General features: G+C 42.2%; 1 protein-coding gene across 3 annotated transcripts; it reads left to right on the plus strand.

Moving 5' to 3' along the window:
• Positions 1-1,469: 1,469 nt before the first annotated feature.
• prkcsh (PRKCSH beta subunit of glucosidase II) lies at positions 1,470-12,868 on the plus strand. Of its 3 annotated transcripts, none has more exons than XM_072676537.1 (18): positions 1,470-1,495; positions 2,067-2,259; positions 2,844-2,960; positions 3,108-3,203; positions 3,295-3,352; positions 3,662-3,779; positions 5,099-5,228; positions 7,169-7,253; positions 7,387-7,465; positions 7,556-7,639; positions 9,610-9,774; positions 9,865-9,955; positions 10,342-10,411; positions 10,532-10,621; positions 10,724-10,798; positions 10,916-11,015; positions 11,603-11,757; positions 12,644-12,868. In XM_072676537.1, the coding sequence occupies exons 2-17, from the start codon at positions 2,166-2,168 to the stop codon at positions 11,735-11,737; spliced, it is 1,587 nt and encodes a 528-aa protein (XP_072532638.1). In that variant the 5' UTR covers positions 1,470-1,495; positions 2,067-2,165; the 3' UTR covers positions 11,738-11,757; positions 12,644-12,868. The 3 variants fall into 3 exon arrangements, with proteins under 3 accessions (XP_072532638.1, XP_072532637.1, XP_072532636.1); XM_072676536.1 differs by having other exon boundaries at positions 1,486-1,602; XM_072676535.1 differs by lacking the exon at positions 1,470-1,495 and adding an exon at positions 1,499-1,592.
• The last annotated feature ends 361 nt before the right edge of the window (positions 12,869-13,229 follow it).

Here is a 13,229-nt window from a genome sequence, read left to right on the forward strand (position 1 = left end):
ATACACACAGTCATATATATATACACACAGTCATATATACACACAGTCATATACACACACACAGTCATATATATACACACAGTCATATATATATATATACACACAGTCATATATATATACACACAGTCATATATACACACAGTCATATACACACACACAGTCATATATATACACACACACAGTCATATACACACACACAGTCATATATACACACACACAGTCATATATATACACACACACAGTCATATACACACACACAGTCATATATACACACACAGTCATATACACACACACAGTCATATATATACACACACAGTCATATATACACACACACAGTCATATACACACACACAGTCATATATACACACACAGTCATATACACACACACAGTCATATACACACACACAGTCATATATACACACACACAGTCATATACACACACACAGTCATATATACACACACACAGTCATATACACACACACAGTCATATATACACACACACAGTCATATACACACACACAGTCATATACACACACACAGTCATATATACACACACACAGTCATATATACACACACACAGTCATATAAACACACACAGTCATATATACACACACACAGTCATATATACACACACACAGTCATATACACACACACAGTCATATACACACACACAGTCATATATACACACACACAGTCATATACACACACACAGTCATATACACACACACAGTCATATATACACACACACAGTCATATATACACACACACAGTCATATACACACACACAGTCATATACACACACACAGTCATATATACACACACACAGTCATATATACACACACAGTCATATACACACACACAGTCATATATACACACACACAGTCATATACACACACACAGTCATATATACACACACAGTCATATATACACACACAGTCATATACACACACACAGTCATATACACACACACAGTCATATATACACACACACAGTCATATACACACACACAGTCATATATACACACACAGTCATATACACACACACAGTCATATACACACACACAGTCATATACACACACACAGTCATATACACACACACAGTCATATACACACACACAGTCATATACACCTATATCTATATCTTACCTTCATCTTACATGTACTGCACTGGGCAGCTCTATAGGTAGTGTAATAGTGACCACAGGCATGCAGGCCGCTAACACGTGAGTCAGCAAATGTAGGCTAATTCTGCACAGCGGCAGCTTTAACGTTCCTGTTGACTCACATTATCCTTAACTAGCACCCAGGACTTACATATATATACTTATAAAGTTTAAACCTGTATAAACGTCTGTTATTAGCGACAAGCGATGTGGTCTTCACAACAAAACTACATTACCCATAATGCTTCTCCTGCTCATCCACCAATCAGAGCGGAACACCGCAGTGCGCGCGAGCGCGTTCAGGACTTCCTGCGGGCTGCGCTACGGAAGAAGGTAAAGGGTGATGAGCTGCTGCCTCCTTTCCCTGAGCTCTGCTAAAAACAGGAGCCGGTCTGCCCGCTGTCCGGAGGCTGCAGCGCTGACAGTAGCGGTACCTGCGTGTGAGATAATCACATGATCGATATTTCCCTCTGGAGAGGGTGACCAGGGCTCGGTAGTCGGACTGAGTGCTAGCGCAGGCTCAGCCGTCCTGTTAGCTAGCGAACCGCCGCGCTGCCTCACAGGAGCAGAACATATATATATATATATATATATCTATATATCTATATTTATATATCTATATCTATATTTATATATCTATATCTCTATATTTATATATATATATCTATTTATATATCTATATCTATCTATATCTCTATATCTCTATATTTATATATATATATCTATATATCTCTATATTTATATATCTATATCTATTTATATATCTATATCTATCTATATCTCTATATTTATATATCTATATTTATATATCTATATAACATATTTACATCATTAAAAGCGTTTACACTGCATATTATACAGGAAAATGTGTGTATTAATATGTGCTGATCGCTGCGTGTTTTAGGAGAAACTGGAGGTAAATCCTGCTGTTTGGGCTCTAAGGTCACAGTCCTCAGATCAGAAGATACTCAGGTGTTCCTGCAGACAGCAGCTGACCTCCAGGATGACCTGTGCACACCTGCTGTTAATGATGAGCCTGGCTGTCAGCTTAGGATCAGCCGTGGAAGTCCCAAGACCACGAGGAGTAGCCCTGTCCAGTGAGGATGACCCTTCATTCATTCATTCATTCATTCATTCATTCAGTCTTTAATGATGGCTGTATTTATAATTGATGAGGGTCTTTAAGTTGGGGTAGACCAATTGTGTGGGCGGGTCACATATTGAAATACAGGGATTCTGTCATTGTCTTATATATTGTGTGAGTATTGACACCACCTCTATAAATACCCAGTCTTTAATACCTATATAAATTTATATATCCAAATAATTGTTGTAATTGGTAAATTCAGGTGCTTTAGGTGCTCCCATTGCTAACACAGGCAGTCAGTTGCCAAATCAGCTTAAGGTCACTATTCCTAATGCCAAGCTCCAGCTTGAGGGGTATTAAGCCCCTGGGCAATGGGATCTGGATCCAGAACTAATCATCCCACAGCAGTACCTCACCTTAAAGTCTTATTAGAGTAGTAGAAACTGTTATTGCAGCAGAATGCAGTAATTAATTACCTTAGTTTGGGAAGAAACATTGAATGAGCAAGTGTCTGCAAACTTTTGACATATAGCAGACTCAGCACTGTTATGCGTTTCTACAGCTGTAGTTATTTAGTTTTCCCCCCGTGTTCAGAGCGACAGTTCTACGAGGAGAATAAGCCGTTTACTTGTCTGGATGGGTCGCGCACCATCCCGTTTGACCGAGTGAATGATGACTACTGTGACTGCAAAGACGGGTCAGATGAGCCAGGTACTGAATCTACAGAGACCTTAATTTTTAATGTGGTGTAATGTAATCTCTCAAACCCACAGATCTGAGCACCTTTCAGTTCAGATTTCACTCTTTAAGCTCAGAAGATCAAAGCTGTTTGTGTTCTGAACACGTCTTTGTCTTCAGGCACAGCTGCATGTCCCAATGGAAGCTTCCATTGTACTAACGCTGGCTATCGGCCCACCTTTATCCCGTCCTCTCGCATTAACGACGGCATCTGTGGTAAGATCCTCTCGCACGCATTCGTTTGTTTTTCCTGCTTGGATAAAGTGTGTATTAATACTGTTTATAAACGCTGTCTGTTCTTCCCAAGACTGCTGTGACACCACTGATGAGTACAACAGTGGGGCCAAGTGTGAAAACACTTGCAAGTAAGTTTCGGATTCAGTTAAAAATGCAGATAAAAGCTTAGGCTTTATGTAAATGAGCCGATTATCCTCTTAGATTCATTTACTGATTTCTGGCTTTGAGTTTTAAAACAAAAAGCTCATGTTTAACCATCGACTTCTAACAATAAACCTCTGTAATAATTAGTGAAAGATACACTATATGGGTGTCCACAAACATTTGGACATTTAATGTATTAGAGAACATTTAATTAATAGAGATGTGACCATGCGCACACGGCAACGCTAGAATTGTGGGGTGAAATATGTCTTCGACATTGTGCCTGTTCTCAGGGAACTGGGCCGGAAGGAGAGGGAGGTTCTGCAGAAGATGGCCGAGATCACCAAAGAGGGATTCCTTCTGAAACAGCAGCTGATTCAAGAAGCTAAAAGTGGGCATCAGGAAAAGCAGGTTAGCCCAAGATTCAGTCGTTTGTCACAGCAGAACAGGTGATCGTCTTAGTGCCCATCCATGGGGCAGTGGTGGCTCAGCGGTTAGAGCGCCGGGATATCGATAACAGGGTTGTGGGTTCGATTCCCGGGCTCGGCAAGTTGCCACTGTTGGGCCCTTGAGCAAGGCCCTTTACCCTCTCTGCTCCCCGGGCGCTGGAGTTGGCTGCCCACCGCTCTGGGTGTGTGTGTGTACTCACTGCCCCTAACACATGTGTGTGTGTGTGAGTGTGTGTTCACTACCAGATGGGTTAAATGCGGAGGACACATTTCGCTGTACAGTCCACACTGTACAGTGACAAATACTTCAGCTCTCAACTCCACCCTAAATCTAACACGCCTCATTCAGCCAGTGCAGGGCTGTGCCCCAGCTGTGCAGTAATCAGTAACACTACGCAGATTTGGAGTATATAATATATACGCTTAAATATATAATTCAGATAAAGTGTAAAAGTTTGAGTAGGGACACTGTTATCCCACAATGCAGCGAGAAACAGACAGAGAGGGGCAACTCAAGTCTGGAAAAGGGATAAAAATAGCTGTTCCAACATATACCACTGCATCACTTCCTCCCTGTTAGTGTGTTAACATGGTGTGTACTAACCTGCCAAGCCCACACTGTTAAGATGAGTATTTAGTGAATACTTTGTAGTGTTGGTGTGTAATTTGCAGTTGGGATGCACCCATGTGCTGGATCAGGTGTAGAGGATTAGGGTTGGATCCAAAATCTGCTGCAAAACAGACAGACCATCACCTGTAGTGTTTGACCTCCACCTTTAACCCCTCAGGTTAGTAGTATAGTCCAGTATAGTCTGTACAAATAAATGCAGGTAATAGCAGACGTGCAGATAAACAGACGTTTATGGTCATCTCTGATTCTTTCTGAGTCTTGATGTAGGGAGTTTAAGACAGTGAACACCTGAACAGTGTGCTGTGTTGGTAGCAATATGAGGGAATTGGTATGTCTTGCTTCTGGGCTCCCCCTGCTGTCGGGAAGTGTCATTTGCGCTCTGAGACGTCTCTGAATAATAAAACATGCATTTCTTACTGATCAAAACCTGGCATGCGTTTTCCTTATTATCTTTTCTCTTAATGTGAATCTGCAGTTGGTCTTTATACTGTATCAGAATTTCATGATGAATGGACCAATAGAAATGCTCCAAAATGACTCAAAATGGCTGCTGTTCTGGAGACCTTTTTGTTGCTGCTGGACCGAATGTGCGGCCCGTCCTGTTCCTTAGAACAGAAACCTGATGCAGATGAGCTGTGTGTCTGTTGCAGAACAAGCTGACTGAGCTGCAGGCCAGTAAAAAGGAGCTGGAGGAGAAAGTGGAGGCTCTGAGGACCGTTAAAGAGACAGCGGAGCAGCCCGAGAAAGAAGCCAAAGAGCGCCATCTGAAGGCATGGGAAGGTAAGTGCAGCTGTTTCACGCCATTTGGACAGTTAACGCACTACTACGGTCTTGCTTTTACCTCAGTTCTGAAGTTCTGAAGGAGAAGAAGCAGCAGATTGAATCAGTTACAGATTAAAACTTATGCTTAGCTAAAATTTAGAATCCCAACTCAGGCACTGATCATTTCATAGGAAATCTCTGTCCAGTTGAACTAAATTAGTCTGGTTTTAGAGAAACACTGAGCTCCTGTATTTCTTCATTTAACAGAAGTCAACCACATGCTGCTTCTTTGCAGTCTGCTCTGTGTGTAGGGAGGCGTATTATGGATGTATTGATCACTGAGCACACTGCACTCCCCTCCTACGCGATAGATGTCGCTGTCTGCACCTCGTCAGACACAGAGAGCAGACAGGAGACCAGAACTGCGAGCCTGGCTAAAATTAACCTCTCTGTTAAAGTATGTGCGAGTAAATACAGTGGGCAGTATCGAGGCCCGCAAAATGATCGAGGGCATGTGTCTATATATAGTATGATAAGTCGATAACGTAATTATTGTGACCTATCACAGCCAGCAAAAGTACCTCTCATCACAGCAAGCAAAATACATGTAGCTAAAATAGACCCACAGGGTTCAATCCTGTGTCCGGCTGCACTTGTAATTTGCAATAGACCATCATACATTGCAAGGACATCATACATAAACTAAAAAAGCACATGTTTCCAGAAGTGCAGGGAAATACACTTTATATTTCGGGCAGCATCATAATGTAAAATATGTATAAACAGTCTAGGCTGATGACCCAGTTCTTTGTCGTTCAGCAGAATCTGTCCATCCATCAATAAAAAAACTGCAGTGCTTGTTTAATACCCAGCAGATGTCTTTGTTTAAGCTCACAGTAGTGTTGAAGGACGAGAGAGGAAGTCCATGCTGTTCTCCAGATCTAACAACACTGATTTTACTACAGAGAACATTACTGCCTTGACAGGAACCAGCACAGAGAGCCACAGTATATCTGAGCTCATGGCTGGATGGGAACTGGCTTTTAAATCTTATATTCTTAAAGTAGTCAGTATGTGTGGATAGAAGTTAAGATCCTGTGCTGAAGTACTGTAGGAGAAGAGTGGTGGAGGCAACCCTACAACCCACACAGGACTATGGTGATGTCCTTCAGGGTGGGATGTCCATTAAACCTCTACACTCTATCCTTACAGCACCCCTATCAAGACTGTATCAAAAATATATATAAAAAAAGGCCTCACCCTGTATCAGCTCCACCCTAAACCAGCAGCTTCAGGATCATGCTCCACTGGCTGGAACAGGGAGAAGGGCGTCTCAGTCATTCCCACTCCGGGCCGGAGCGCTGCTGCTGCTGCTACTGCACTGTGGAGGTTTGGTGGTGGAGCTGCAGGAGGAGAACCTCTCTCCAGAACTGCTGTGTAACGCTGCAGAACCCATAGAGTCATATTAGTGTAAAATCCTGTAGTGTTACTCTACCACCTCCGCCCACATGCTGCTCCACCTTCAGATCAAGCTTCTGCAGCTCTCATACTGTCCATGAGGTGGTGCTGAAAGCCTGAATTGTTTTACAGCAGTGGAGTAAAAGTGAATTACACTCCCTGCAGGTGGAGCCCAGGAGCATTAACCTGCTTTAACCAGTTTAACCCTTAATTTCTTTCCTCCTACAGAAGCATGTGACGTTTACTCTGACTGCAGTTCTGTTATTTTCTGCTTATTGATTATTGCTTTTTTATTTAGTTGTTTAGTGATGTATTTACATTTTATATAACAGTAATTAAAGCTCATATACACATTCAGAGAGGCTCAGAATTACGTCTGCGAACTGGTTCAGTCTGTGATTACTCTGATAAGCCTAGCTAGTTACTGGGAGTACTGCTGCAGTTGCTGGGATTGAATGGAGCTCTGAGCAGTGTTGCTTCTCCACTTCCCTTTATTACAGAACAAAAGGCCGTCATCCGCGCCGAGAAGGACAAAGCGAAAATGGCAGAGGCTTTTCTGGAGCTGGATGATGATGCAGATGGCATGTAAGTGCAGCTGTGTGTGTGTGTGTGTGTGTGTGTGTGTGTGTGTGTGTGTGTGTGTGTGTGTGTGTGTGTGATTACGCTAGAGTGGATGTTATGTTTGGCCTGCTGTTAATGCTGTGTTTCTGCTGTTTAGTGTCTCCGTGGCTGAGCTGCAGACTCATGTGGAGCTTGACTCGGACGCTGATGGCTCCGTCTCTGAGGCAGAAGCTCAGGTAAATACATTCAGGCCCGCTCTCCTTTATTGCTTTATTTATGTAGTTTTACTGCCGGTCCTGTGTAGCACAGTGTGATCTCCTCTGCAGGGGCTGCTCGGAGGAGTGGACCAGGTGGACACGGCAGCTTTTGAGAATACATGGAATAACATTAGGGATAAGTACGTCTCAGAGGTGAGTAATGATTATTTAAATAACAGTAAATCTGTATAGTTTATATGAGAAGCAGTAGCCGGTTCATTGGCAGATGGCTTTAGCTGGTTGAGTATGGCTGACCCGTAGCATTCTTCCCAGTAACCACAGAGTCCACATGTAGGTTTAAAATGTTTACTGAGAAAACGTTTGGCCATTAATCCAAAATACGTCCACCAAACATTCACCAAAAGTAAATGTCTAAGCTACAAACCAAAGCTTAACTGTCCTGAATCGCCCAGTAGTGAACAAAAAGATCCATTTCTTAAAGACACAATTACACTCTCAGTGCAGTTAACAGTAAAGGAGCTGTGTGTTTCATATGTTTTCAACAAGGAATTAATAAACAAATATTACAAAACAGGACATACAGTCAATGCAGTCCTTCTTTTGGCTGAAATGCTGACCTGAGGTCAGTTAAGGTTCACTGAATTCAGTTGGATATCTGATGATTAGATGTCTTTTACTCTGAGATGCTTGCAAACACATGCAGTACACACATTATACAAGCAGTCAGCAGACCGTACAGAGGTGATGCACACACTAGATAGCAGCAGATAGGTTATATAGTGTCCTGCAGTATAATGTTAAATGTGTGAGGTACTGGAGAGTAGGAAGAGGGTGGTGAACAGTGTTATTAAGCAGGGTTTGTTTACTATCTGGAGAAGACAGGACTATCTGTGGTCAAGCATATGATGCTACAGGTCAGTTATTTATGAGGGTGACAGCTGGAGGAAAGACAGACTGCCCCTGGTCTGCTAGTCTTAGTATACAGAAGATATTAGCCGGTCTGTAAGTGTTAGAAGTTCTGAGAAGCTACAGATTAAAGTTGGGTCAGTTTAATATTGTGTAGGAAGTCGACTGTTTTGAGGTGAATGTGTTTGGATTTGACTGACTGATGGACACTGAGATGATATTTGGTGTTTTGTTGTGATCCCACGTCTCTCCATATGAGGGCAGTATTTATTTCTTGCTAATTCTTATTATTTAGGCCCTTAACCAGTATAATTATTACCTCTACTCCCACACACATGTATACATTGAATAGAACAATGCAATGGATATTTTTCACATGAATATTATTTATTATTCATTAGCCTCTTATTATCTCCTGCTGGAATTGAACAGCATCGTATTGGACAGTAACTGTTGGACAGTTTATACTCTCTTAATCATACTACATCATTCACACCTACAGTCTGTTTTCTATATCTGCATTTTCATTTCCTTTTGTTTTATTTGTGATTTTTGATGTTTGATATTTTCAGTCTATGTTTTTTATTCATGCTGTCTTTATCTTGATTTTCTGTGTGAGCAGACAGTCATCAGAGCTTTACTGTACATTTTACAACAAACTTTGTTTAGATGAACAAAGAATAGAACTAAACATTCTGCCTTGGAAGGTTTTGTTTCTTGCTTCAGCTTCTTTTAACTGCTACAGGTTATAATCAGTAATAACAGGGAGAACTCTTCTGAACACAGTATGGCATCACACACTGCATCTTCCCCGTCCAGTGAATATATTCACACACCAATGCTTAAACATCACCTTCAGTATTTTATTTACTGTAGCTGTAGTGTATCTAACTGATCAGCTTTACAGGAGGGGAGGGTCCTTCTTATCTTTCAATGGAAGTCAGTGTAAAAGATTTTATTCAGAGTTATAATGTGACCATTTCTATTGATCTGTTCATCATAAAATTCTGATACAGTATAAAGAACCACTGTGAGATTCACGCTATGGAGAAAAGTTAAAAACAGGGAAAGTGGAGATACAAGGTGCTGCCGGACAGCTAATATTTATTTATTTATTGTGTATTGTTTGATGTAGCTCTAAGATCTGTTCTGGTCCTTTAGATCTGATTCTTAATAAATAAATAATAAAAAGCTTTATCTCTTTTATTTGTGGTAATTATTTGATCATCTTTTAATGTGCCATTGTTCTCCTTCAGTCACAGGCTGAGGAACCAGCGCCAGCGGACACTCCAGCTGAAGAAAGCAAAGAGCCCCTCACGGACAACGACTCTGAACAGTACCCCAATGATGACGAGATCCCAGAAGAGGAGGAAGAAGATGAAGATGAAGATGATGATTATCCTGAGGAAGATCTTGATAAGGTGAGGAAGGTGGATCTATATTGCCAGCTGATTGGATGTACTCTCTGGATGTGAGCCTGTCAGTAGAGGAACTTGCTTTTTGTGATGCAGACTCCGCCCACTGCGAGAACTCCGGAGAAGAAAGATGAAGATGAGGAAGCCATGCCACCTTATGATGATGAGACTCAGGCCCTAATTGATGGTCAGTTTCTCCTGAATCCACCAGTCTCATCATAAAATCTGACTGCTCTTCAGTACAACGTCCTTTTTATTGTTCATGGTAACTCCAGTGAATTTTAATGGATTGGGTATCAGCTATTTCACACCTGAACCAGTCCCGATCCTAGGTTTTTGCCGCTGTGTTTTAACCGACGTTATCTGCCCTCGGCAGTGAGGAGCATTCTCAGAAGATAACAGATCGGTTTAGAGTCACTGTGTGACTATTTACATAAACGCAAAGATCGGATCGGATCGGCTGATACTCTGCATTATGAGACTCTAATCAGATCGAGGGAACAGTAACCGTATTAGGCTACCTCTCATTGTAATGTACTCCATGTTCACGGTACTGTTCTGTGTGTTCCACAGCTGCTCAGAAAGCCAGGGAGAACTTTGAGGAATCGGAGAGAGCTCTGCGTGATATGGACGATCAGATCAGGTCAGGCAAATGATTTTAAACTAGAATCCATGCGTGATTAAACCACTGTATAGATATAAATCTGCAGTGCTGTTATTAATATGTGTGTGTGTGTGTGTGTGTGTGATCTTGTTTTAACAGAAACATTGAGAAAGAAATTTCCTTTGACTTTGGACCCAGTGCAGAGTTCTCCTACCTTTACAGCCAGTGCTATGAGCTCTCCACTAGCGAGTGAGTTGAGCAGACGTTGCTGCTGTGCAGGTGTTTTGGTGGAGGAGTAGAGACAGTATGAGGTCTTTATGCTCATTCACAGTCCATCTGTTCCCTCTGCAGGTATATCTACAGGCTGTGTCCGTTTAACCGTGTGTCCCAGAAACCCAAGTATGGAGGCTCAGAGACCAACCTTGGGTAAGACTTTCCCCACAGTCTGATGATGTTTGTATTCTGTACGTCACCATATGCATCCTAATAGCGTACTGTGTATTTGTACTGTATGCTAAAATATGAGTGTGTGTGTGTGTGTAGGACATGGGGAACCTGGGCAGGACCTGAGAATAATAAGTATTTGATGATGAAGTATGAACATGGAACAGGGTGCTGGCAGGGTCCTAACAGGTCTACTACAGTAAGTATCCATCTCCTCTCCTCACGCTCAGATCACCAGATGACTGTATTTGGTCAGTTATGAGTATTTGGTCAGTTATGAGGACTGTCTTGTTTGTCTCATGGTAGGTTTTTAGTTTTTAGGCCTTAAAGCAGGGAAGCGTTTAAATGCAGTATCACGTTGCACCACAGAGCCACAGAGCAGAGGGAAAATGGCAAGCCTGTGTGTTAAACTTCAACCTGTCAACTAATAGCTCCAAAATCTGTCCCTAAATTGGAAATGTGTCTTCAGTGAAAATGCTGTACCCCTGAACTTACAGCAGATACCTTCTCATTAAACCTGTGATTTCTGATCATTTCTTTATAAATGTGGACATTTCCAGATGGATTTGGCAAAAGGTAGTCTGCTTCAAACTAGATTTTGGGGGATGTGAAACATTGGCTCTCAGCTTGTAGATGAGTAGACGCCTCTGTTTATTTACAGTGGGAGTGTTCTGGGTTTGTTTCGGATGCAAATCCTCAGTTTTATAGATTCTCTTGAATATAAGCATCTACAGCACAAAATGGGCGTCACCACCTGGTGCACTAACAAGCTTCTCCTCTGTTCAGGTGAAGCTGACCTGTGGGAAAGAGACCACAGTGACGTCCACGTCTGAGCCTAGCCGCTGCGAGTACCTGATGGAATTTACCACACCTGCTGTGTGCCATGAGCCGGCCCCCGAGCATGGCCACGACGAGTTCTAGAGCCCTCTGAGAATCCAGTGGTGAGAATCAGATCGATAAAGTTCCTCTGAGCTAGAACAAAGTGCTCCGGTTTAGGAGTAAACCTGGTGGTAAGGATTTATCTATCCCCCGGCGTACGGCTGAAGCTCCCTTCAGAGCAGGCTTATTCAAACCGCCTGAACTTTTCCGAAAACCTTCCACTAGTATAGGAATCTGAACTGGTGTCATGACCCGAGTGCCATCAACATAAGCACAGGGAGTTGAGATGGAGAACGTCCGGAGCAGAGCAGTCAGGAAGGTCAGTGTTAGAAAGGCACACAATCACTCCAGTGAGAAATGAGCAGTTAACATCATTTAAAACCACTGAATTAGAAACCAATGGATCTGAACTACGTCATCTAATGATGCAGTGGCTGAATCTTTAGAGTATTACTGTCATGGAAAAAACTTCAAGACATATTGGAGCATTTCAATTGGTCCATTCATCATGGAATAATAAAAAAATGGAGAAACAAGGTTCTAGGTAGCATATATTGTCTATATGTCAGTTGTCACACGAAACCCTTGTTTCTCCATTTTTGTCAAGAGTCATGTGAATCTGCAGCTGTTCTTTGTACTGTATCAGAACTTCATGATGAACGAACCAATAGAAATGCTCCAACACTGACACTCTATACAATCTTTTACACTGACTTCCACTGAAAGATAAGAAGGTTTGTCCTCCTCCTGTAAGGCTGCTGGAGATACGAGGTTTGTACATGACAGCAGTGATGGAGTTTAGAGATCAGACAGTGTTGTTAGATTGGTAGTCAGTACTGAGGACAGTGCCAGTCTATCAGTAGTGTTAGTGTTGGAACTCAGTAGTTAGTCAGGGCCGCTCCAGTGCGACGGTGTCTAACCCCTCCTCTCTCCTCTTTCCTGGGGCAGGTTGCTCTTCGGGACCATGCCTGCAACTGTCACCCAGTCAGCATCCGACGGCTGGGCTCTGCTCTGATCAGGAGCTGGAGCAGGTCTTGGTGAAAATGATGGCAGTAGATAAGTTGTTTCACTAATGTTGACCTGATTTCAGTCATTTTTCTTGTTTTTACTGCTGAAGACGCTGTGCACATTCCGTCAGTTCCACTGTTCTAATAAAGTTGAGTTTTAATGTGATGGCCCACGCCGTGTCCTCCTGCTTTCTCTTCTTCTAACGATGTTCCTCAAACGGTAATACCGTACTGCCGCAGTTTTGCAGTAGAGGATGAGGAGTATGATGATATGGAATCACATCATAATACACTTTGTTAATGTGATACACAAGATATATGGACAAAAGTATTGAGACACCTGCTCATTCACTGCTTCTACTTCTGAAATCAAGGGTATTAAAGAGCTGATCCTGCTTCTGTTGGAGTAACTGTCTCTACTGTCCAGAGAAGACTTTCTACTAGATTTTAGAGGAGCATTGCTGTGAGGATTTGATTGTATTTAGTGAACATGAGTGAGGTCAGGATGTTGGATGATGATCACAACC

The sequence above is a fragment of the Salminus brasiliensis genome, chromosome 3 (assembly GCF_030463535.1).
Source record: "Salminus brasiliensis chromosome 3, fSalBra1.hap2, whole genome shotgun sequence".
In the NCBI taxonomy this organism is placed as follows: Eukaryota; Metazoa; Chordata; class Actinopteri; order Characiformes; family Bryconidae; genus Salminus; species Salminus brasiliensis.

Excerpts from the sequence above, each read along its gene's own strand:
- prkcsh (XM_072676535.1), top strand. The coding sequence starts at position 1,506 with ATGAGCTGCTGCCTCCTTTCCCTGAGCTCTGCTAAAAACAGGAGCCGG. Across the intron at positions 7,466-7,555 it reads TCTCTGAGGCAGAAGCTCAG|GGGCTGCTCGGAGGAGTGGA; the intron begins GTAAATACATTC and ends TCTCCTCTGCAG. Across the intron at positions 10,799-10,915 it reads GGCTCAGAGACCAACCTTGG|GACATGGGGAACCTGGGCAG; the intron begins GTAAGACTTTCC and ends GTGTGTGTGTAG.